The 24,635-nt window shown below is 40.4% G+C and overlaps 1 protein-coding gene across 2 annotated transcripts in view; it reads left to right on the top strand.

Annotated features, from left to right (window-relative positions):
- mkln1 (muskelin 1, intracellular mediator containing kelch motifs) overlaps positions 1 to 24,635 on the top strand; it is a 54,088-nt gene that overhangs the window by 16,657 nt on the left and 12,796 nt on the right. For both annotated transcript variants that reach the window (XM_058625849.1, XM_058625850.1), the window contains exons 4-15: positions 3,578 to 3,666; positions 3,770 to 3,879; positions 8,051 to 8,243; positions 8,387 to 8,503; positions 8,678 to 8,743; positions 11,389 to 11,501; positions 13,832 to 14,044; positions 15,930 to 16,151; positions 16,279 to 16,408; positions 17,679 to 17,826; positions 20,133 to 20,247; positions 24,313 to 24,452. In XM_058625849.1, coding sequence (XP_058481832.1) covers positions 3,578 to 3,666; positions 3,770 to 3,879; positions 8,051 to 8,243; positions 8,387 to 8,503; positions 8,678 to 8,743; positions 11,389 to 11,501; positions 13,832 to 14,044; positions 15,930 to 16,151; positions 16,279 to 16,408; positions 17,679 to 17,826; positions 20,133 to 20,247; positions 24,313 to 24,452 — 1,656 coding nt within the window. The remainder of the gene's footprint in view (positions 1 to 3,577; positions 3,667 to 3,769; positions 3,880 to 8,050; positions 8,244 to 8,386; positions 8,504 to 8,677; positions 8,744 to 11,388; positions 11,502 to 13,831; positions 14,045 to 15,929; positions 16,152 to 16,278; positions 16,409 to 17,678; positions 17,827 to 20,132; positions 20,248 to 24,312; positions 24,453 to 24,635) is intronic.

Raw genomic sequence — 24,635 nt, forward strand, 5'->3', positions numbered from 1 at the left:
ACAAGAATCAGAACAGGTCTCTTAAAGGGGACATATTATGCAAAATCAACTTTTTAACCATTTTAATACTTATATTTGGGACTCTGGAGGCCCTACCAGTCACCAAAGTGTGGAAAAAGAATACTCCGTCATGTTTTCGTGGTCCCCCTTAGTCTAAGTATAGGTGATAAAACACGCGATGTTGAATTCCCTGCGCTTATGACGGCAGCATGCGCATTTCACCGCGAATGTTACCGCCCCACCAGTAAGTTTACTTCGAGAGCTCCACCTTAGCTCCACCCTGCGAGAGTGCAGGCGAGGTAGGAAGAGCGGTATTATGTCAACGCGGAGGGACAAGTGTGCTGTTTGTGGCTGCACAGTAGAGCACAGTGTTTTACACAAACTTCCAGCCTCAGAGGATTTTATATATGAAGCTAATGTTCCGGATAAAGCCAGAAACGTGTGTTCGCACCACTTCGCATCAGACTGCGGCCAGCGGTCGCCGTATTTAGTCAGCGAACGTATTTCACCGACGTACAAACACACACATTTTTAAGAAAAGGTCAAATGGAGCTCATAACTGACCATTCTGGCACGTCCTAATTAAAAATATTTGTTCAGTACGTCCTCCATGACCGGAGCACAGACTCAGTCTGATACAGTCACATACAGCGGCCGTTTATGCCGCTCGCAACTGGCGATCAGCGGTAGCGATCAGCGGTGCTGCACTCTCTAACAGAGAGTGCACAGAGAGGTGCTGCACTCTCTGTGAAAATCAGTTAAATAGACAGCACCGCTGATCGCCAGCGGCGAACGGTGAGCTGCCTAAACTGGCGCTGTATGTGTGAGTGCCGTCACAGGAACAGACCTCCGACACATGGATACTTAGGGACAGTACAGCTGATCGCCAGCGGCGAGCTGCCTAAACTGATCGCCAGCTCTGGAGCATACAGTCACCGGTCTGATACAGCCACATACAGCGCCAGTTTATTCAGCTCGCCGCGTGCTGCTAGCGATCAGCGGTGGCGATCAGCTGTGCTGTCTCTAAGTGTTTTTAACTGATTTACAGTTTGGCACTGTTCGGCTCGATCCTTATGTAGGAAGTCTCTTACTGTGACGGCACTCTCGCTGTTTTCTGCGCATGCTGCCATGTTGATATTGTCAGAGAACTAGTGGAGGGAGGGGGAGACGAGAAGCAGCTGAGCGAGTGAGCGCTGTAAAGAGGACAAATCAGAAACCCCCTGGAAGAAGTGGGTGTGTGTTCGCCTGTGTCTCATTTGCATATAAAGGGACCATGCACGAAAACCGAGCGTTCTGAAAGGGGCAGGTTTAGCAGGGTTATTGAACTGCTATTGTGCTTCATCCTTATGGTATTTTGACCAAGGCATGTCTCTGACATGTTCATTAGGACACCAGGGAACTATTTTAATGGGGGAAATAAGGTATAATATGTCCCCTTTAAAGTAATACACTATTTTAGATTTTCGACTCGCAAGCGCCTCTCGCAGTTGCAGAGTCGTAAATACTACTCACTGCGACACGCCTCCTCCACTGCTCCTCAGATCAGCACAATGTTGCAGAAAACAACATCATCCGACAAGGTACAGTAATGTTTCATGTTGTCAAGAATATAACTTATTTTACACAGTTGTACATAAAATAAAGTTGTTACAAGTCTGCAATTCCTCCATACTAGCTACGGGAAGTTTCCCAATAGCGTGTCGATTACCAGACCTGTAGCTTTAGCTGTGGTGGTGACACAGAAGTAGAATAATGTAAATGAGCTAATAGTCGTGGACTCGCAAAAACACGCGATTTCACCACAGAGAAAGTGGTCAGGTTTAGAGGAGAGCTCGTAGAAGCTATGGCTGCCAGGTCTATGCTGTTGTTAAATAATGAAAAAGTGACGAGAGGACTGGATATGTGCGAACGGAACATTCATCTACATCATGTTCACTGTACAACACGGGTTGCATGATTTATAGTCGTTTATGGAGTCATATTACAGATATTGACCACAGATTATGTCAGTTGAGTGCAGTTTGCAAATGAGCTTGTGTTCTGTTATATTTTGTAGTTTTCTTCCAAAGTAAATAATTTACAGTGTAACAGTGGTTAGACTCTTTCACAACATGTTTTCTTACGGTTTTATCACAGGATTACTCCTCACCTCTCAGCACAAGCTGTTCAGAGGCAGAGACAATGACCACAACCCTGAGCCTGGATTCAAGCAGCAGCAGTCCAAACACTTTGTTTACTGACTGCATGGTCACCTGGGTGAAGGTGGTCATTCCAAGCTACTGTGTTTGGAAAATAAGACATACATTTCCTGAATCAAGGGACACATACACTGGCTTCAGACTGCACTGCCTAATTTAGAAAAAAATGTAATTCTTATAGCCAGTACATGTATATAATAATTATATTTTATATTGTTGTGCCAGCATTTGTTAACTTTTGTTTTATTTATACTTAAATGTATACAAACACAGTAAACAAATACAGTAAACATACTAAGCTTTTTTTGTACATGTTCTTACTTTGTACTATTAACCACAACTATTGTACCAATATTTATTTGAAAGTTTGGGGCTTTGTAAAATAAAACTTTCCATGGTTATGGATATTCATTTCTTTTGAATTCACTTTTTACCTTTATTATTTTATTAGTCTAGCATTGAATGGTAAGTGGCAAAGCAAACTAAAAGTATGCAAAATGAATATAATTGTACATCAAGCAAAAAGTCAGCAACACACGCACACACACACACTCTCACTCTCACTGGAGGACTCATTCATGCTCATGCGTAAAAAATACCGTTGGATACTGTGAAACCATTGATAATTTGAAAAATTCTGTGATATCATTTTTTGGTCCTACCAGCTGGCACTATTATTACATGTAAGTATGCATAAATAGATGGATACAAGAAACATGAATAACATGATGTGCTTGTGTCTTGCCTATCTGCTATATCCACCCCAAAGCTGTATACCTAGAGTAAACACTGCTCAAAATGAATACTGCTGTGTCATAGACCATTTGAAGTAGTACCCCTTAGAATTCAGCAGAGGGTGCTTTCTGCTTATATGTATATGTATATATGTATATGTATATATATATATATATATATATATATATAAATATTGTACATATATATGTGTATATATATGTATATATGTGTATGTATGTATGTATATATATATGTGTATGTATATATATATGTATGTATGTATATATGTGTATGTATGTATATATGTATGTGTGTGTGTATGTATATATATATATATATATATGTGTGTGTGTATATATGTGTATATATATATGTGTGTGTGTATATATGTGTGTGTGTGTGTATATATTAAGTAAAGTCTCCTGACTTTACTTAATATATACAAAAAGTATTGCTGTGTTCTACTGTGTGTTCATGAGATAATTTGGTTGCATCAGCCTGGTACATACATGTGTTAGTTTATTCACATTTGATGTCCCTACTTTCAAATAAAAATACTTAATTATTGACACTGCTCAATTCTGAGCTCACTTAATATGTTTCTAAACTTCTTCACTATCTTCATCCCTCTCTTCTCCTGTCAGTGGCCTGAAGAATGACTACAACAAGGAAACATTCACCTTAAAGTACAAGATTGATGAGCAGATGTTTCCCTGCAGATTTGTTAAAATAGGTAAGAGCTGAACACTATGCGTGTGTGGAAGAGAGGGAGTGAGAGAGACATGGTGAATTTATTTTTACGATGCTTTTCTCTTTCGTTGTTTACTCTTTTCCAGTGCCTCTGATGTCCTGGGGTCCTAGTTTTAATTTCAGCATCTGGTATATTGAGCTGCATGGTATTGAAGATCCTGATGTGGTGCAACCTTGCCTTAACTGGTATAGCAAGGTAAATAAATCACTTCCAACAACTGCCTACACTACAAAGAAACCTAAAAAAGGAATGCGTCTAAAAGACAGAACAAATATCAACAGAAATTAGATATTTAGATTAGATAGAGGCAGGGTGGTACATTACATTACATATCATTTAGCAGACGCTTTTATCCAAAGCGACTTACAATTGGTTATTGAGTACAACCTGCCAGGGGAGGAGTTGAACTTGCGACCATGAAGTCTTTTGCACACAGGGTACCGGTCTTAACCACTGAGCTACCCCACCCCAACTCATACAGTGGTTTATACAGATAAATAAATAAATATTATTATGTTCACAATAGTTTTTCAATTAAGGGGGGCCGTGAAAACATTTCTGTCCTCTAGGGGGGGCATGACAGAAGTTAATTGAGAACCACTGGTTTAAATAGCGACTAGCACATTTATTTTCCTATTTATTATTTGAGGCAACAGTGTGTGAAAGAAAACTTCGTAGTCATAATTTCCTGCATTGGAGTTCTCAAACTTCAATTTAGAGTGTTGAGCCATGCCTCTGTTCCATGTTCTGTCCTCTAGTGATGGGAAGTCCGGCTCTTTTGAAAGATTCTGATCTTTTGGCTCCGCTCCCTTAGAAGAGCCGGCTCTTGCATCTCCGAAATGGCTCTTCACTTAGTATCAAGGCCTTCTATTTTAGCCTAATTTAGCAATTATGAATAGTTTGTGTGTTGGTAAGCAAGTTTTTTAATCTGTGTTTTCATAAAAGCCTTATTTTTATGTATTTTTTATTTACTATTTTTTTACATTTTAATCAAACCTTTAAATGAACAACTGAACACAGAACCTGCACCTAAACTCACCAACCAACCTAACCCTCCACTTTGCATTCTCCAATGTCTTTGAAATGCAGCCAGATGCTGCTTCTTGGATTTAGGATTGTTAAGTAGTTTTAACTGAGCTACAGTCCGGCGCTGTTCGGCTTGATTTCTGTCCAAACGTCTCTGGAGCACAGCCTCCTACTCCACAGACTACAGCGGCAGCGGTCTGTGATGCTGCTCGCGATCGCCGGCGCTGTCTCTAAATATACCAGACTCTTGCCTGAGCAAAATAGTACCTGGTACCAGGTACTATGCTAGTGGAAATGTTACTTAAACCTCTAAGTCCTCTGCTCCATGGTTGGCTCATGCAGGTGCAGGAGTTAAGGGATGTGGTGATAATATTGCTATAAAAATAAAAAACTAATTCCACTCAAATCTGAAAATACCCACTGCTGTTCACAGTCTGAAGAAGAAAGATGATGAATGATGATGACATGTATACATTTTTTTTGTAACATTTATACAGTAAAATCAATAGATTTAATAGTGCATGGAGTGCAGGCAGCTGGAATACACAAGAATGATATAGCTAGTGATGCAAAAAGTTGGCTACCTTGCCTCATTTAGCTTTCATGAAGATGGGAAATTCTGTCTTGGGGTTGGGCTGCTATCCAAAGTATGTCAGCACCTCTCATGAGAGAAAATATTTCAATGAACCTGTTTGATAAATGTGTCACGTTGTTTTTGATTTTAAATGTTCTTTAATATGCACTATATTTATAATTGTCTTTAAAAACTTAAGTGATAACTTGGTCGGGTTCATCCTGTTCATTGGTCTTGCCATCACTGTCACATCCAATCAGTGAATCAAGATGAGAAACAGACTTGTTTCAGGCTCTCTCAGCTGAGACTGTAGTATGTGCATCATCCAATGGATTTCCCAATGGTGTGCTGGCTCCTTACATTAGTACACTGTAGGACTAGAGCTTGTACTTTGTAATTCGGCACTGAACCTCAGAAAATGTCCGAAATTTTGTCTGGAAGGGTGCATCGGAGGACTTCAGAAGCCAAAAAGCTCAGAGTAGAGGATGGAGGGCAGGAAGTGTTGCATAGCTTTTATCCCTTACATAGACTTGGTATTGATTACCTTTCTGTGTTACTGCCCATCAGAGCATGTCGCAGTCGGGGGTAATCTTTGTTCCACTTCATCTGCTGCACTAGGAGTAGAGGAGGAAGAAAACACACAAGTCACGCCTACTTTTTCAGAAAACCCTGTTGGCCACCTTCAACATGATAGCAATTTTTCAAGATGGCTGTTCCATTAAATGTGTTTTTAGTGTAGGACGTCAGTGGTTGGACATCCGTCAGTGATCTAGGCATCAAACTATGTATTTAGACATCCACATAAGAGATGGCTGTGTCACTTCATACCTTACTCCAAGATGGCGGGTGTACAGGTAAAGGCTAAGATGACTTCATCATCAGAAATCTCAGAAATCCTTCTGGTTGGAAGATGACCCGCCCTCTGATCCACTGCTGTCTTGTGCAGGGTATTTAATCAGGCTCTGGTACCTAATTTCAGGAATGGGAATCAAACCCCGGCTGTTGTGGTGGTAGCTCTGAATCTTAGCCACTGGACCATCAGGGATACACATTTCTTAATGCTGTGTGCAGCAGTAGCTTCCGCCAGTTTTAATCAATATTAAAAATCCCACTGAACCAGGCTCACACCACCTGTCCTTCTAGACAACTGCCCATTTATGAGTCACTTGCACTGTCAAGCACTGCTTCTTTGTCTCTTCAGTCACCTTTGACATCCAAGTTGTTGAAAGTCCAACCCGTGTTAATTATGACAGCAAATTTTTATTTAGTTTTATGACTGAAATACCATTCAGCTTTGGCTGTCACCTGAGATGCTTTAATTATAGTATACTTTTAGTCCAGTAACTATAACCATAATTTAGTGGACTAAATATACTGTAGATATTTTATAACATCTCATTTGTTTGTAGTATTTAAATGGTTTTCTATCATCCTATCTATTAATTCGTTATTAAGGTTTGAATTTGCAACACAGATATAACTGTTTTGAAAACAGAATGAAACATTACACTTATCTTCAGCAGGTAAATTGGTATTTTTATTTAAAATCCACAATTATGTTTTTGTGGTTTGTTTAATTTAAACTACATTTTAAATTTAGCAACTGCACAGCCGTTGAGCTGATAAAATAGCATTAATGTGTGCACTTTCCTGAATCTTTGCATTGATTTCTGGATGACTCGCCTCCAAATGTAGCTTCAGGTTTGTTGTGTTTTTTCCCTTTGAGTTTAGCTCTGCATGGTTTATTAAGGTTTGTCGTCTCTTAACTTTCTTCCTAATGCCATAATTTCATATATCCTCCTCTGTGTTGACATCTAGGTAGATCCACCTAACCTGTACCTTGCCAAGGGATTAGTCTGATTGGATCTCTTCTTATTATTTCTCTCTTCAGATTGGTTCTCCCCCCCAGTTTGTCTCATTTTCATCTAGTTTTTATTCATTGAGGAAAGTGTCAGTAGATTATGTCGTAGTTTTTTTCACATCATTTACTGAACATCTCTTTTTCTTTGGTAAAAAAGGGTTGTTGACGAACATTTTTTGCAGAGTCCAAGTGATATTTATTATTAGTGTCTTTGAGATACTGTTTTGTATTTACAATGCCAATCTCTTTTGGCACGTGACATAGTTTCTTCTTCATCGCTGGAGCTGGAACTTCCCAGTGTGACATTCTTATGTTTGTCTGGGTTAGGCTCCTGTAGAAACATGGCGTGTCACGATTGTCAAGGACTTTTGCAGTAGCGGCCTGTTACTATATTATTAGTAATACCTTTTTCTAAGGCTACGAAAATCATACAATTAGTATTATACAGTGATTATACAACACATGTGGCTTTTGTATGGAAAATAAATTCGATTTTTGCTAATATATCCCCAGAAATACTACAAACTGTAACTTTAAAGAATGGGATGGTCAGACAGTCAATCTGAAAACGTAATGCACAAATGTAAAGAACATTAGCGAGGGGTTATTGCACAAGTTGAAATGAAAGGAAATATCTTTTAGTACAAACAGTAATGTAAATAAAAGGGCTTTCACTTTCCATTTTGAACAAATATTACATAAGATCTTTAGATATAATTAGAGCACCCTCTGCTGAATCACCTGGTAATTACATTTGATGATCTGATATGCTTCAAGGCTGAATATTTTACATTTGAATCCAGCCCCCACCCCAAATAAAAGAGTGGCAGCCCTTTTATATCTCAGTAGATGGGTAAGAAAATGGACTTACTTGAGCATGTATCCTCTCCATTGCGTTATTACAGTACAGAGAGCAGGAAGCCATCCGCCTTTGCCTCAAGCACTTCCGGCAGCATAACTACACAGAGGCCTTTGAGTCGCTGCAGAAAAAGACTCGAATAGCACTAGAGCACCCCATGCTCACCCACCTGCATGATCGACTAGTGCTACAAGGAGACTTTGATGCCTGTGAGGAGCTCATAGACAAAGCTGTGAGAGGTAATGTCTTGATGAAATACCATTTAAACAAGGGCATATACTGTACTGCCAAGTCCAGTTTTCCTTTTGAATCTATTCACTAATTACTAGGTAAAGCCTATTAAGTGTTTTTGCCATATTTAATCATTTATTCTCATTTTTAGATGGTTTGTTTAACCACTATATCAGCCAGCAGGAGTACAAACCCAGATGGAGTCAGATTATCCCAAAATGTAACAAAGGTACAGGCATCCCAGAAATCAACCGAGATGACATAAACGGTGAGCCTCAGTTTTTAAGCAACAAATCTTACCACTCACTTAGTTTAATAATTCATTTTACTTAAAGCTGTGTTGCCTTGTAGCCTAGATTTGTCTTTTGTTTTTGTCATTGCTGCTCTACCTAATTTTCTTCTTTTTGCCTTGTGTCCTTTTGCCTTCCTTTCCTATTTGCAGGTGATGGTGATGACAACAGGCCAGGAATGAGGGGGGGACATCAAATGGTCATTGACGTCCAGACTGGTGAGACCTACACATTTATTGACATAACAGTGTTTCCCCCCCCCCCCCCCCCCCCCCCCCCCCGGAGGTCATGTCAATTTTATTTAATTTTATTTTCTATATATCACCTGATCACAACAGTAAAAGTACTAGTAATTTAAGGTTACCTTCAGGTCTATACCTTGTCCTACTGTATTATTGAACAAACTAAACAGCCTTATGTTATTTATCTTATACACACGACGAACATCACTTTTAGAACGTAAGTGCTGATACAGACTCCTTTCTAAATAAATTGTATAACATTATATGCTCATATTATAACACACACGTATAAAATACGTAATACAACGTTATGTACTGTATAACAGTATAACACACAGTACAACTTTATTTACTCTATAATTTACTTACTCACTGTTCATGCAAAGGTGGACCTTGCAGACCCTGCACACCACATTTGACCAAACAATGTTGCCTTTCCTGCTGCAGTACTTGCAGGTCTGGCGTTTGGCATGTACAGGGGCATGGAAGAGGGACAGGTCAAAGCGCACAGCCTCATTTGGTGTGTGGCTGCGGGGTCCCCGGACAGGCTCAGGGACATCAACACTGGTGGTCAGACTTTCAACAGATGAGGACGAGCTTCTTCTGGAGCTCGATTTGGCATACGTCTGGCTGCTGGCGCCTCTGAACACCTGGATTCTGAAATCTTTCAGAGACTGGCCATTCACTCCAAGGGCCTTACTGTCCCGTCGGTACACAACCCAGGCATTTGTGATACTGACATCAATGACATATGCAAACAGTACCACCTCTTGGACTTCATGGGGGTGCGGTAGAGGTGTACCAGCATGTCACTCTTATCAATGCCCCCCATGTTGGCATTATAACTCCTGATGACAGCTGGACAGCTCACAGGCTCCCTCATCCTGGTCTCACTGCAGTACCTTATGACTGAGGACATCGGCTCCACCCCCATGTCTGTTGACAGCAGAGTGACTGTTCTGTTGTCCTTCCATCTGACGGCCAGTATCCCATCATCACTGGTAACATAGTCATAAGTACTTCTTCTCCATCTCCTTGATGGACTTGAGTGGAGGATTTCTGATTCTATTGTCCCTTGCTGTCCCTGTGTACCTGCGATTCTGATCTCTGAGGTACCACACTAGCTCCATGCTGTTAAAAAGTTGTCAGCAAAGATGGCTTGGGGGTCTGTGGCTCACGCCTGAAGGCAGTATTGAGAAAGCTGAACAGTTCCCGGACTTTGAAGAAACGGTCGCTGGTGCCAAGGATCTGAGTGTTGTCATTGAAGTGGATAACCCTTTTCAGCAGCCTGAACCTCTTTGATGACATCAGGTTGGCAACTTGAGGGACCCTGGTTTCCATGGCCCAGTAAACAGAGGGGAGCTCAACAACACCCATATAGATGAGGATGGCCAGAAAGGTCATTATTTCATTCTCATTGGTGGAGAAAGTGGTGTTGATGTCCTTCTGAGCGGCATATAAGTTTGTTTGGTATGTTATATGATGATTTGGTTATCAAAGTACCTAATAAAAGACTGAAAAGGATGCTGGTATTCAGGAAGGGCTGTGTTATTCAGGTCAACTTTATGCCAGGTGGTTGGCCTGGGTGCCGACTTGCCAGATCTCCTTGGCCTCTGGGCTTGTACTGCGGCCTGCACGTTATCATCACCATCACCATCATCATCATCATCATCCTCACTGTACTCACTGTCCTCACTGTAATTTTCTTGGAGCACCTCCACCACAGGTGTTGGATCCATTTCCTCTTGGCAGAGGGGTCAGTCTGGTTGTGGGTGGGTGGGACAAAATCAGCGTCTGCCACATCATCATCATCATCCTCCTCATCATCCTCACTGATGGCAGGGTGGGCGGGCACGACAACACTCTTCCTCCTCTTGGCATAAAACATCCGGGCAGACATGGCCTAAAAATTTCACACAATATAACAGTCGTGAAAAGGTCACAAACTGAAAAAAATCAAAAATTTTCACTATTTATAGCTTTAATATTTATCAAAATCGGTTAAAATTATCCCTGAATCACAGGTGCATCGGGCATATGTCCAAAAATGGACACACTTAATGAACTACCGTTTTTAGGTGAACCGGGCGTATGTTCAAATATGGTGCCTGCATTTTTCATTCCGTGATTTCACTCATTTCCACAAGTCCTCCACAAACAACACATATGTCATCACTAAGCACAACTTTTCAACTATAAAAGGTGTGAGTTTCATCAACTTACCATGGTTAGTTTAGAAGTTTTGTACGGAAATGTACGGTGAGCTGGGCATCTTTAGCGTCTTTTTCCGACTTCTGTGGAGAGAGAAAGTTAGACTCACTCCAGGTCTCTGCTGATTGGTTGAATGCCACAGTCATGTTATCTGTGATGTAGGGTGATCTCTTCTGATTGAGTGAGGACCACATGGTTCTTGACCTTACTGAGGTACAGGAGGATGGCCATTTGCAAGGGGTGTGGAAATGACCAAAAATAGTCATTTGCCCTAGCACATTTATTCAAATGAGTAGCTTGAGTGACAGTTTGTACTGAGTGGAGAGATGGAAGTGCACTTTGCTGTAAAGCCATATGCACCAGAATATTAGAGTTATAGCAATATTTGTCAACCTATTTGCTCTCTGCAGAGACTGTCTATCTGTTTGGCGGCTGGGATGGCACACAAGACCTGGCTGACTTTTGGGCTTACAGTGTTCAGGATAATCAGTGGGCCTGCATCTCCAGAGACACAGAGAAAGAGGTGAGAAACTTTGTATGCATTTTTGTGAGAAGTGACACTATTATGAATTTTTTTGTTAATATTCAGATTCTTTCTAAATATCTAATCTTAATTGTTCATCTTTTTCTATATTGTACATTCATCGATGTGAAAATGTATGTTTATTATTTATAACCTTTACCTTGTCTGTCAAAATTTGACAAAAATGTTATAGGTTAGTATGTCGTCCAAAATTTGACAAAAAGGTCACCCTCATGGGACTTAATAAAATGCAGTATCCTTAAATGGACATTTAAGATTTTTTGACATGTTGTATTGACCACCATGCCACTGCCAACACCAGGAGCCAGCCTAAGTGATGGAGATACTGTACACTCTCACTGAAAACATGCCTGTGAGGAAACAGAGGTTTATTCAATAAATAATTTGACTGCTTTAGTCTAAGATATATTAAAACTATGTTTGCCATTTTATTTGGCTATTGGACAGCCATAAAATCAACAACGGTTGATGGTGCTCGATTATACCGATTTTATTTCCAATTACGCTCGTAAAAGATTATATACATGTGCTGTGCCGACAGTGTGTGAATGGGTATGAAATATGTGTGTTAGAAAATACGCTGCAGATAGATGCAGTGTATGAAAGTATGAGTGAATGGCAAAAACTGCAGTGTACAGACCTTTTACTTATTACTTATTACAAAATGTTGCAAATATTATTAGGTCCAAGATTTTTATTACAAAGGTTGTCTAATTATTATAAAATGCGATGTTAGAAATAATTAACAAAACATTTTAAATGTACTATTATTATTATGTTTATAATAATTATGTGTTATTATGTAACACAGTTTTACAAGACTATCAAACTGTAAACTTATAGGGGAATTATGTGTTTTATGTTTATAAATGTGTGTGTGTGTGTGTGTGTGTACGTGAATAGTACTTAGAAAACATTTCACAAGTGGTCCAGTGCAGTAGATCGTCTCAGGCAGCAGCAACAACAGGCGGCAATGGCTGTAGTGTAATCTTATGGGGCAATGGCGCCACTCTGAGTAATATCCATAAAAAGTGCTAGTTTTTGCCTATAAATGACTCAGATTGTTTTTGTAAGCAAAGGTGTTCGTTTGGTTACAAGACTGGTGGAGACACTGCACCGCCGTGTTGTAAGAACAGCACATCACCTCCTCTCCTCTGTGACTCTGCTCGGCTGTGATGGGTTCACTGATGCTGCTAAAATCCGTTCGCTCACTCTCCTCTCCAAGGGTGTAGGTTTGCGTATGGACAGCCCCTCCAATATGTGAACCCCAGATTGTCTCTATCAATATTAGAGACGGGGCAATGTGTACGTATGCAAATGCTGTGAGAGTGACCGGGCGGATTTTAAAGCATCAGTGAACGCATCACAGCCAAGCAGAAATATTGCTGCAAGTCGCAGAGGAGACGAGAAGAGCGCAGGTTATGTGCTATTCTAACAACACAGCGGCACAGTGTCCCCACCAGTTTTGTAACCAAACACCCTTGCGTACAATAACAATTTGAGCCATTTATTGATAAAAACAATAAAAATCCTTTTTATGGATATAACACAGAGTGGTGCTATTGCCCCATAATATAACACTGAAGCCATTGCCAGCTGCCGTGGCTGCCGCCATGAGGCGAGGTACTGGACCAATTACGAAACGTTTTAAGTACTATTCACGTACACACTCACATTTATAAACATAGGGCCCAGGTCGAAAAATACCGGAATTCCCCTTTAGGTGGTAAGAATATTTGTATTATAAAAAATTTAGTAGACCTGACCTTTTTTTATTAGGTCAGTCTGTTGTGGCTAAGATCTTTTTTTGTGCGTCTACCTGCTTGAAGCCATGTTTTTAGTGAGAGTAAACATTTGTGTCTCTCTGTTTGCAGTTAATATGGACCAGAAGCTGTTACAACCACTAGTAAATAAAACCCAAATTATTACTTAAAGCTATCCAAAACACATTGAGTTAGTGGACAAGACTGGACAAGAAGTTTTTTCAGCCATTTGACCTCTCATCCAAGAGGTTTCTTCGGTTCTGATTGAGTGAAGATGCCTCTTGGATGAGAGGACAGTTGTTTTTCGGACAACTACGAACAATGAGACTCTATAATAATCAGTATTTTATGTACCACACAATATATTTAGTGTCAGACAGAATTTGCTGGAGGTTTTTGCAGACTTGGATTTCATAAATGAAAAATTAATGATTTTTGTTTTTATTTATGATTGAATGAACTTAATGTCCCTCTCTTTAAGTCTGGTTTTGATTGCAACATAGAAAGAAGAAGAAGAAAAAAAAAAAGCTTCTGTTGATTTATCAGAAAGGTCCAAGTGCTCGTTCCTGTCACAAGATGTGCATCGACTCCCATCGGCATCAAATCTACACACTGGGTCGATATCTGGACTCCAGTGTCAGGAACAGCAAGTCTCTGAAGAGTGACTTCTTCTGCTATGACATTGATGCAAACACCTGGACACTACTAAGTGAGGACACATCTGCAGATGGAGGGCCAAAGTTGGTGTTCGACCATCAGGTATATTGAATGTGTGACCTCTGAACACACTCTCTTGCACCCACAGATGACCATTGACAAACATAACCATTAAGGGTGAGTGGACAACTCTGTCAAACCTGTCACCAACCTTTTTGACTACTTCAAGGGTACTGAGTAATCCTAAGGGCTACCAGTTTGATATACATTTCTGAAATAACAAAGTTGCACGGTTTACATTTTCTTCTTCTTCTTATTGTAGTGATCATTATGATTATTATAATGATTATGATAATGATTAATGATTAAGGATATTCATGTGAAGACACTGTCTGATCCAGTAATGATTCCTCGCAATAATTATTAACAATGATTAGGTTAAGATTAAGTTAGGAAACGGATACATTTAGTTTTTAACTCATGTGACATCAAGGTGAGGTGACCTATGATGGAACCTCTGGAGTCAGTGATGAGTTAAGTTGAAAGATTTTATTGAAGACAGCTCAGATCTGAGGAGAATTGAGGCAATGCCTGACATCTGAACAGTAATGCATCATCACAGATTCAGGTGGTGCAGGTCTTGTGCCAAGCCTTGAGATAGTGTATTAGATCCAGATGCCTGACGTCTTGGTATCTAGGGAAGGAACCTTGAAAGGCGCCTAGTTTGTGTCTTATAAGTTATGGCTGTTTATGTTGAACACCAGGTCTGGTTATAGAATAATATTCCTATACTCACCTAACCCAGCCCTTCCTGACAAAATCTCACTCTGAACTGACTTCATAACTTGAGAGCCCTGATAAACTATTGTAGTAGTTTGAACAACGTTCAAAGAGTGTTCCCAGTGAAAAATAAAATGAAATATGTATATATATATGTATATAATATGTATGTATGTATTTATAAAAATGAAAAACAAGAAAGGTAATATACTTAAGAGTTAGAAGGATCAAAGATAGATACATATTTCTCATATAAAATAAAATACATTTTAGTGGCTCCATGTTGGTGTGGATGGTTCAGTCTGTTGCTGAATGATGATGATGTGCTCAGGGAGTTGCTAAATCATTAGCATCACAGTCAATGTTGCAGAAAGGTCCAAGAGGATGAGCACAGAGGACAGATAGGTAGCCTTCGCAGTGTGGAGTTACTCGGTGAGAGCAAGAAGAGCAGTTTCAATCGAGTGACCTGCCTTAAAACCAGACTGATTAGGACCGAGAAGAGGGGTGAAGGAGGATAGAGAAGGAGATGAATTTGTGGTTGGTAGAATGGTGAGGTGGGTTGGAGAAAGAACGAATGTCATCTACCTTTTATGGCGCATTTCCACCGGCTCTACTCGCCTCGCCTCGCCATGGCACGGTTTAAGTAGCGTTTCCACTAGCCTAGTACCTGGTACCAGGTGTTAGTGTTGGACAAGTAGGCCTGCTTGGAAATCAGCAGAGCTGATGGTTGGCACCAGGATGGCCAAACTGGAGAGGAGTCTGTGCCCTTCCTCCACACAGGGAGACTGGGGAAAGAAGAGTGAAAAAGAGTGAGGTGTAAGGTATTGTTTATGATATGTGATATGTGACCACTGAGGTGGTTTTCACACAGATGTGTGAAAGGTATGGGATTTTGAGAGATTGAGTTTTTTGGCCACCTTTGTCTTTAAATAAATAAATTAAAAACTCACATCTTATACAGTTTTTCTTTTTTTTTTTCCACACACAGTGAATACAGACAAAACAGAAACAAAAGGAATTGTATATTTGCATGGAAGTAACTAATCTGAAATAACATTAATACAGTAATGAAAACAAAAATTCTGCAAATGTGTGATGGTTACATAATGGCTTATCTCCAGTTTTCTATGTCCTTTGGTCCCTTTCAAAACTCTCTGTGTGAAATGGATGCATTCCTGTTTCCTTTATTTCATTATCTTTTTTGCAGATGTGCATGGATTCAGAGAAGCACATGATCTACACTTTTGGCGGTCGGATCCTGACATGTAATGGAAGCGTGGAAGATGCTCGGACATCAGAGCCTCAGTTCAGTGGCCTGTACGCCTACCATTGCCAGGATAGAACATGGAGCCTCTTGCGTGAAGACTCATGCAACGCCGGGCCAGAAGACATCCAATCTCGCATTGGACACTGCATGCTCTTCCACACTGTCAGTATTTTTGGAAACATATTTTGGGTTAATTTCTATATCTGTCTCTGTAACCTTGTGTGATTCAACTGATTACTTTTTTTGTTTTTCTCTTCATTTACAATAACTCATAATCTTTTTACCACAGAGGAATCGCTCTCTTTATGTTTTTGGTGGTCAGAGGTCAAAAACATATCTCAATGATTTCTTCAGCTATGATGTTGATGGAGACCATGTAGAGATTATATCTGATGGGACAAAGAAGGACTCTGGCATGGGTAAGTCGCCAAACCATTCCACAATTTTTTATAGTAATTGTTTTTTTAAATCAACTTTTAGAAAACATCCACAATGATAATGGGACATTATAACACAAAAACAAACTCAATTCAAAAAATTTAACCATGTAGTTTGTTCCCTTGTTTTAAGGACAAAAAAAAACTAGGCTGCATGTTAGCCCGGAGGTCTCTAAACTTGCAGCCTGCGGGCCACATGCAACCCCCTTATCGATTTCATGTGGCCCACCATTTAATATAATTTTATCATCAAACCTGCTCTTTGTTATAAAGACAACACATGTTGGTGCAACTGCCCGCAAGGTGCACAGAGAGAGATTGATAGGTAGAGCATAGCCAGGAACCTGTACACAGCAAGGCAGAGTTGGGCAACTGAAGTGAAACTTAACTCACAGCAAGTAAGTATTACTTAGTACTCTGTACTGAGTAATAATGCTTGTCCTGGTTCTACAACTCGGAAAGAGAGGAGCTTTGGTGTAAAAGTAAGTACAAATGTGAAGCACTCACACTACCAATGAAGCAAAGTTATTTAATGTTCACATGATGAATTTAGACAGAATATAATGCTTAATGTTTGTTAGCAAATTGCATTAACAATTACCAATATTTTTTTATTAACAATAATAATAATAATAATAATACTGTATTAGATTATTTTTATCACATTATTAAATGTATTACATTTATCATTAAGAATGTTTTAATTGCCCATGTTATTTATAAATTACTTTGCATTATAAACATATTTTGTTTTTATTGTGAATTATTTGTAATTTAATATCAAATAACCAAATTGAAATTCAGTTTAAATCTAGTTTTCATTGTGATATGATGAGATATTGTCAATGCAATTAAATATCTGGTTCCCTGTGACTATCGGGGTCGACGGTAGCTCAGTGGTAGAGCAAGTCGTCTTTCAACTTGAAGGTTGTGGGTTCCCGGCTCCACTAGTCTACATGCCAATGTGTCCTTGGGCAAGACACTTAACCCCACGTTGCTCCTGATGGCTTTGCTGGCAGTGTGTGAGTGGGTATGAAAGATGAGTGATAGAAAATGCGCTGCACATAGATGTGCTGAGCGGCAAAACTGTAGTGTACAGCAGCTGTGAGTGGTCATCAAGACTAGAAAAGTGCTATATAAATACAAACCATTTACTATCCCATGCTATGAATAAATGTTAAATAGCAGAAAAGTAGAATAAATTAAAGAATTTAAAAAATAACAAAAGTCTTTTCTCTATTTTTTTGCACAGTGCCGATGACCGGCTTTACCCAAAGAGCCACCATAGACCCCGAGCTCAATGAAATCCATGTGCTGTCAGGCCTCAGCAAAGACAAGGACAAACGTGAGGAGAATGTCCGTAACTCCTTCTGGATCTATGACATTGCCCGAAACAATTGGTAGGAGGCTGACAAAATAATGAAAAATTAACACACACATTTTGTGGCTGCAAATTACCACCATTACAGTGAGAAAAGCTTGCGGGACATGTTTCCACACATGTGGATCTTGGCTATAACAAAGCTTCACCATACCAACAGAAAGCAAATACCCTGTGTTAAGCAATACCCAAGTTCAGATGTCATTAACTTGTTGTAACCGTTTTGACAAATCTCAACATATTTGATGGTGGTTCCAAAACCTATCGACATACAGTTGCTCATCCCATTGAATTTTACTATGTTTATGTCATATGCATAGTATTCAACTGCTTGGCATCTTTTTTCCTCCTGGATTTTATTTAAAGCGGCCATAGCATGGTCCTATCTCACTTATATGTGAGATATGGAGGTGTACTTACAAACATGAAGTTGTTTTTATGGTAAAAACGCTCTAGTCGCTACAAACGAGCCGATGTAAATGTCTCATCACTGACGCTCTCGTCAGCCATGCTGTTTCAGACCAAAACCACACCCGCAGAACACAGCCTGTCTTGTGATAAGCCAGCCAACGAGAGCTTTCCCACTGTCTTGTGATTGGTCAGTTACCTGGAAGTGATGTAATTGGCACGTCACCTATCAGATCTGCGGCTCCCCCTCTAGAAAGGCAGATGCACCGCTAGCAACTATCAAAACATTGAGTAATGCCGTAATCCCTTATGCATTTGATCCGGAGTCTGACCCAGAGTCAGAAGACACTGTGACAAGTGAAAGACTGCTGCAGGGCGCCTGTAGCTTAGATAACGTTGTGGTTATCGAGATGATTAACGCACATGCAAATGAAACACGAGCGTAGCGTGTGGCTTAGCCTGTAGCTGGCTATCGCTCATGCTAAACGACAAAACAAGCACACAAAGACAGTTATATACTGTATGTATTGTTGGCACTGCTCCTTCATTTAGGTGGAGTTTGGTGCTGTGTCCTGCTTTATATTCCTACTTTCAACCGTAGAAGAAGAAGAACTACTCTCGTTGTAGCTGCTCAGCGTATCGGTTGTACAGAGCTCAGCAGCTACAGCGAGAGTAGTTCTTTTTCTACAGTTGACAGTATGTCACCGGATGTGCCCGGACTAGGAGGCGCTGCTGTTCAGAGGATTAGTAAAATTCGCCAGTGACGTAACTAGTCAACGGAAGTGCCGTTTAGCTTTGTAGAGCTCAGGAAAACAATCAAACCCTGCACTCTCAGCAGTGGCTGAACTGATTGTTATGGACTTTTCATAAACGAGGTAATGACGCAGATACACACAAAAATGCAGCGTTAATTGGCACTTCCGGGCTATGGGATCTTTGATGAATATACACAAAATAGTCAAAACTTGTGAAGTGAAATTAGAAAATAGAAATTATATATAAATATATACATAATTATTTATTTATTTTATTTTCAATCAAATTGTCACATGATCTGAATATACCTGTCTGCAACACTACCAAGCAAGAAACACGAACAAACACAGTCAATCACCATTAAGGATAGACAGGATTACAAATTAGCATATTGGAGGGACAGCCCAGGTTGAAGGGTTTGTAATTAAAGTAAGACAAGCAATCGGCATGTCAGTTTTTCACATGGGCTGTGGTTATATAGCCCAGTGGTGATATGCAGTTACCGCATATCACCCTTAGGACACACCAAAGCACCATTCTCATGCCTGATACCATTATTTTAAAAGATTCACTTAAATGAATATAAAACACAACAAAGTTTTTATTGTGTATTTTCAGGCATTTGAATTTTGCCCATCTCTCCTTGTGCGAGCTTTTCTATCACTCTTTTGTTCACATAGCATTGTCCATATGTCTGTAATACCTGTCTGAATCCAGGCTTGTTTGATGTCCAGGATCTGAAAGAGGAGGCAGGGAAAACAAAACATGGCACTGGTCTGAGGGCAGCCAATTAGCCAGTCCTTCTTATCATACCAGCTCCTGGAGAAAGAACAAGTGTAATTCCTCCCCTCTGTCATTCGTTTGCTGCTTTCTGGCGACTAGAACTGAAACAATTAATCGCTTAATCAATGATTAATGATGAAAAATATTTTACATCTGCATCTCATGCGAATTGGAGGAAACATTTTAATTCCAGCAATCTGGAATTAAGAAAATAATATAAAAAATTGACAAAGGGTATGAATACTTTCGCAATGCACTGTACTGAGGACACATTTCAGGCAGTTAATTGGGTTAACATAACTGGCGTACATAGTAAAATTTGTTTCCATTGAATGTTTAACTCCTTGTTTTTATGCACGCATGCCTATTTCTGCTTAGGTCATGTGTGTATAAGAATGATCAGGCTGCAAAAGATAATCCGAGTAAAGCTCTCCAGGAGGAGGAGCCATGCCCACGCTTTGCACACCAGCTGGTGTACGATGAAATGCACAAGGTAAGGTACTATAAGGTACTATAAAACACCCTAATAATGATAGTCTAAAACACATTTTTGAATACAGTCAGCTTATTTTGGTCTTTTAATTTATGCTAGGACTAAGTTAAAGTTATAGTTCAAGTTGTTTGTTTGTGCAAAGAGTTATTTTTAACTTGGTGGACACAGTGAGAATATTTTTTTTTTAATCACTGGAGCCTTGTTTTCAGTTTGGTGAACATCTAGGTCAAAGTCAGCACTGACTGTGTATCAATACCTCATAAAACTTGAACTATCCATGTAACATGCCTCTTCATCAGTTGTTTATTACAAACAATACTTCTTTTGATTGGAAGTGTCACTGGGCCTTCCTTGTATAGAACAAAGAGAACTTTATTTTTTTCAAGCCAAGCATCAGGTTCGCATGAGCAGGACCACACTTTTTAAAGGCTGTCTTACACCCTCATCCTATACAACACATGATCATAAAAATTGGATAAAAAACCACAGGTTTGACATCATTACCACTTAGAAAATAAGATCAAGATGGCGCCACGGACGGCTGCCTCTGTGCTTTGCTCCGCAGTACTTTGTTTATTTGTCACGTTCTAAGTTGTCCTTCCATCATCCAATACACTCGGGAGGAAATCTTACAGTCTGAACATTCAACCGGTCACACCTTTTTGCCGTTTCCCAAAGATTCTGGAGTATTCACAGAACTTTTAGTTGGAGGAGCAGCAGCTCTCTGTAGGATGTTCAGGAGACGCAGATGGGGCAAAAGAGCCGGCGTGCTCGTTAAGCACAGCGGGGTTTTCAGACCGCGCTCCCGTCAATACATCTGGCGAATGTCCCCTCCCTGAGCAATAAGATGGAGGAACTGCTGCTTCTCAACAGTAGAAACTCGGACCTTCACAGATCTGCCGCCCTGTGTTTTACTGAAACCTGGCTCAGTGAATACATCCTGGACACAGGATTACAACTGCCGGACTTTCAACTTCTCCATGTGGACTGTGTAACGGAGCTCTTGGGGAAGAGGAAGGGAGGTGGAATCTGCTTCTATATTATTGAAGGTTGGTGTACAGATGTCACAGTGTTGAACAAATCATGCAGCCCCCACTTGGAGTCTTTTTTCATAAATTCCAAGCCTTTTTATTCACCGCCGGAGTTCTCCTCGTTTATTCTGGTTAGTGTTTACATCCCACCTTAGGCGTCTGTTACTGAGGCTTTACAACACTTGGCTGACCAGATAATATACATGGAGAGGAAACATCCAGATTCCCTGCTCATTGTTCTTGGGGACTTTAACAGAGCAATCCTCAGATGGAACTGCCAAGATATAAACAACATGTTAAGTGCCCAAGGGACAAAAACACTCTGGACCATTGCTACACCATTTTAAAGGATGCATATCGCTCTGTCTGAGGCCTACAGAAGTGGGGACAGAGTCCTGTACAATACGACCAGGAACTCACTGATGAAGGAGATCAAAGTGGCAAAGAGGTGTTACACTGAGAAGCTGAAAAACTGTTTCTCAGCTAACAAGCCTGCGTCAGTGTGGAGAGGTCTACAAGAGCTCACCAACTACAGGAGACCATCCCCCCACATCGCAGTGAACTGTGAACTGGCTGACGACCTGAATGTCTTCTGCTGCAGGTTTGAGAATCTAACATTCACACAAATCATCCGCTCCACCATCAAACAACCCTCATCTCCCCCTGCACCACCCTCACCCCTCCCTTCTACCTGCTCCGGCGAGGTTCCAAGCGTGCTAGTAGTAGGTACTATGCGAAGATTGGTCAGACTGCCGGCCGCTGACTGGCCAGGGTCCCGGAAGAGACGTCCCACTCACAAATCGAGCCGAACAGCGCCGAACTGTAGATCACTTAAAATTACTTAATAATCCTAAAAACGTGGGTTAATCTCCAACAACTACCAGGGAAACCTCTATATTTAACAGCAGTCTTTGTGGTTTGGTGTATTTAGTATCACGAGCGGCATCACAGACTGCCGCCGCCGTAGTCTGTGGAGTAGGAGGCTGTGCTCTGGAGACGTGTGGACAGAAATCAAGCCGAACAGTGCCGAATTGTAGATAAGTTAAAACTACTTAACAATCCTAAAAACGTGGGTTAATCTCCAACAACTGCAGAAGTCTTGTGTAAAGTCACTAGTCACTCGTGTGTCGCGTATAAAACAAGTCACCGCAGTTTCACTCAGCCGTGCAGTGATGACTCAGCCCACGTTAAGTAGGTACTTTTTTGTAGTGGAGATGCAACCTAATCGTGCCATGTTGAGGCAATGATATCTGTCCCTGGGGACATAGCATCATAGATCTGCTAGGGGCCAACTTGAATCGTGGAGTGAAAACAGCCAAACATGCCTATGGACAGAAAATCGAAGCACACTTCACAGGCATCCAGTCAAGGCAAGGCATCAAGTCAGTCACCAACTACAGGCCAAAACCCCCACCTTGTGACGATAATGTAGACTACCTCAACAACACACTTAACACCTTCTTCAGCCAGTTTGAGGAAAATAAAACCACCTCACCAACAACAAAAATAGCTAATCGACCCGCATTCAACACAGTCATCCCCCAACACCTGGTGAATAAACTCAGCGCAATAGGCATCTGCACCCCACTATGCAACTGGTTACTGGACTTTCTTACCGACAGACCACAGACAGTAGAAGTCGTCAAAAACTCCTCAGAGACCACCATCATGAACACTGGGGTCCCCCAGGGTTGTGTGTTGAGCCCTCCTGTTCACGCTGATGACACGACTGCCAGATACAATTCGAACCACATCATCAAGTTTGCAGATGACACAACAGTGGTGGGCCTCATCAGTGACGACGACGACTCAGCCTACAGAGAGGAGGTACAACTGCCATTGGTGTGACATCAATAACCTTCAACTAAACATGGACAAAACAAAACTGTGGACTTTAGGAAGAAACACAGGCCACACACCCCACTCACCGTCAATGGCAGTGCTGTCAAGTCTGTGAAAAGCACCAAATTGTTAATGTGTTCATCTAAGTCAGATACTTCAGAATTCTCCCTCTACTTTTGCTAGTGTCCTAGTATTACAAAGCCATATTACAAGTCAAAGTTACCTTCTATTTATCGTATGCCCTCGAGTGTCATGGTAAATGGAAACAAGTCTACAGCAGAAATTAAAAAAATGAACCAAAAGTGGTACCACACTGGAAAGATGGACAGCATTGAATGTAAGAATATCAGCATAAAATATATATTTACTGATGGCTACAAGTGCTTTGTATGTGAGGAGGAGGAACTGTACAGGAAGCCATTGTAGAGAAGCTAACACTGGAGTGATATGGTCTCTCCGAACTCGTCCTTTTGAATTAGCTGAAGGGTTTTAACAGACTTGTTGGAACATCTTGATAATAAGGAGATACAGTAATATAATCTAGATGTAACAAAAGCATGAACTAGTTTTTCGGCATCGTTTAAGGACAGAATGTTTCTAATTTTCATAATGTACCGCAGGTGGAAGAAGGCTGTTCTGGAAATGAGCTTTGTGTGTGAATAAAATGACATTTCCTGGTCAAAAATAACTCCAAGTTTCCTCACAGTGGAACTTGCCATGGTGATGTCATCTAAAGTGCCAATGTGGCCAGAAAGTTTTCCCTGTAAGGTGTTTAGGGCCAAGTATAAAGACCTCAGTTTTGTCTGAGTTTAATTGTAGAAAGTAACAGGCCATCCAGGACTTGATTTCAAAACATTCCTGGAGTTGAACAACCTGATTTATTTCATCCGGCCTCATTGATAAATATAGCTGTGTCATCTGCAAAACAAAGAAAGTGTGTGTTGCGCTTTCTAATAATGTTCCCTAAAGGAAGCATATATACAGTAAAAAAGTATAGGCCCAAGCACTGAGCCATGTGGAACTCCACAATTAACTTATGTTTGCAATGTTTATGCCCATTACCAAAAGTTCAGCAGTGGATCAAGGTTTTAATTTTAGCATTTGGTGTTAATTTTCATGTTCACTTTGTTGTTAGGTTTTTTGTTAATTAAAGGATTGAATTGAATATTTGATTAATTTGTTTTCTTTCCAGGTTCATTACCTCTTTGGTGGAAACCCTGGAAAGTCTTGTTCTCCCAAGATGCGTTTGGATGACTTTTGGTCTCTCAAATTGTGCAGGCCTTCTAAGGAGTATCTTCTTCGTCACTGCAGATACCTCATCAGGAAATACAGGTGTGTTGCTCTTTTATCCCCAGCACCTGCTACAAACTAATGTCTCCCTTTAATTTATGTGATACACATTTATGAGCATTAATATTGACCTATAGTGCCCTCCTATAGTATTGGAACAGTGAGGCCAATTGTTTTATTTTTGCCATAGACTGAAAACATTTGGGTTTGACATCTAAAGATGAA

This window comes from Solea solea, chromosome 3, assembly GCF_958295425.1.
Source record: "Solea solea chromosome 3, fSolSol10.1, whole genome shotgun sequence".
In the NCBI taxonomy this organism is placed as follows: domain Eukaryota; kingdom Metazoa; phylum Chordata; class Actinopteri; order Pleuronectiformes; family Soleidae; genus Solea; species Solea solea.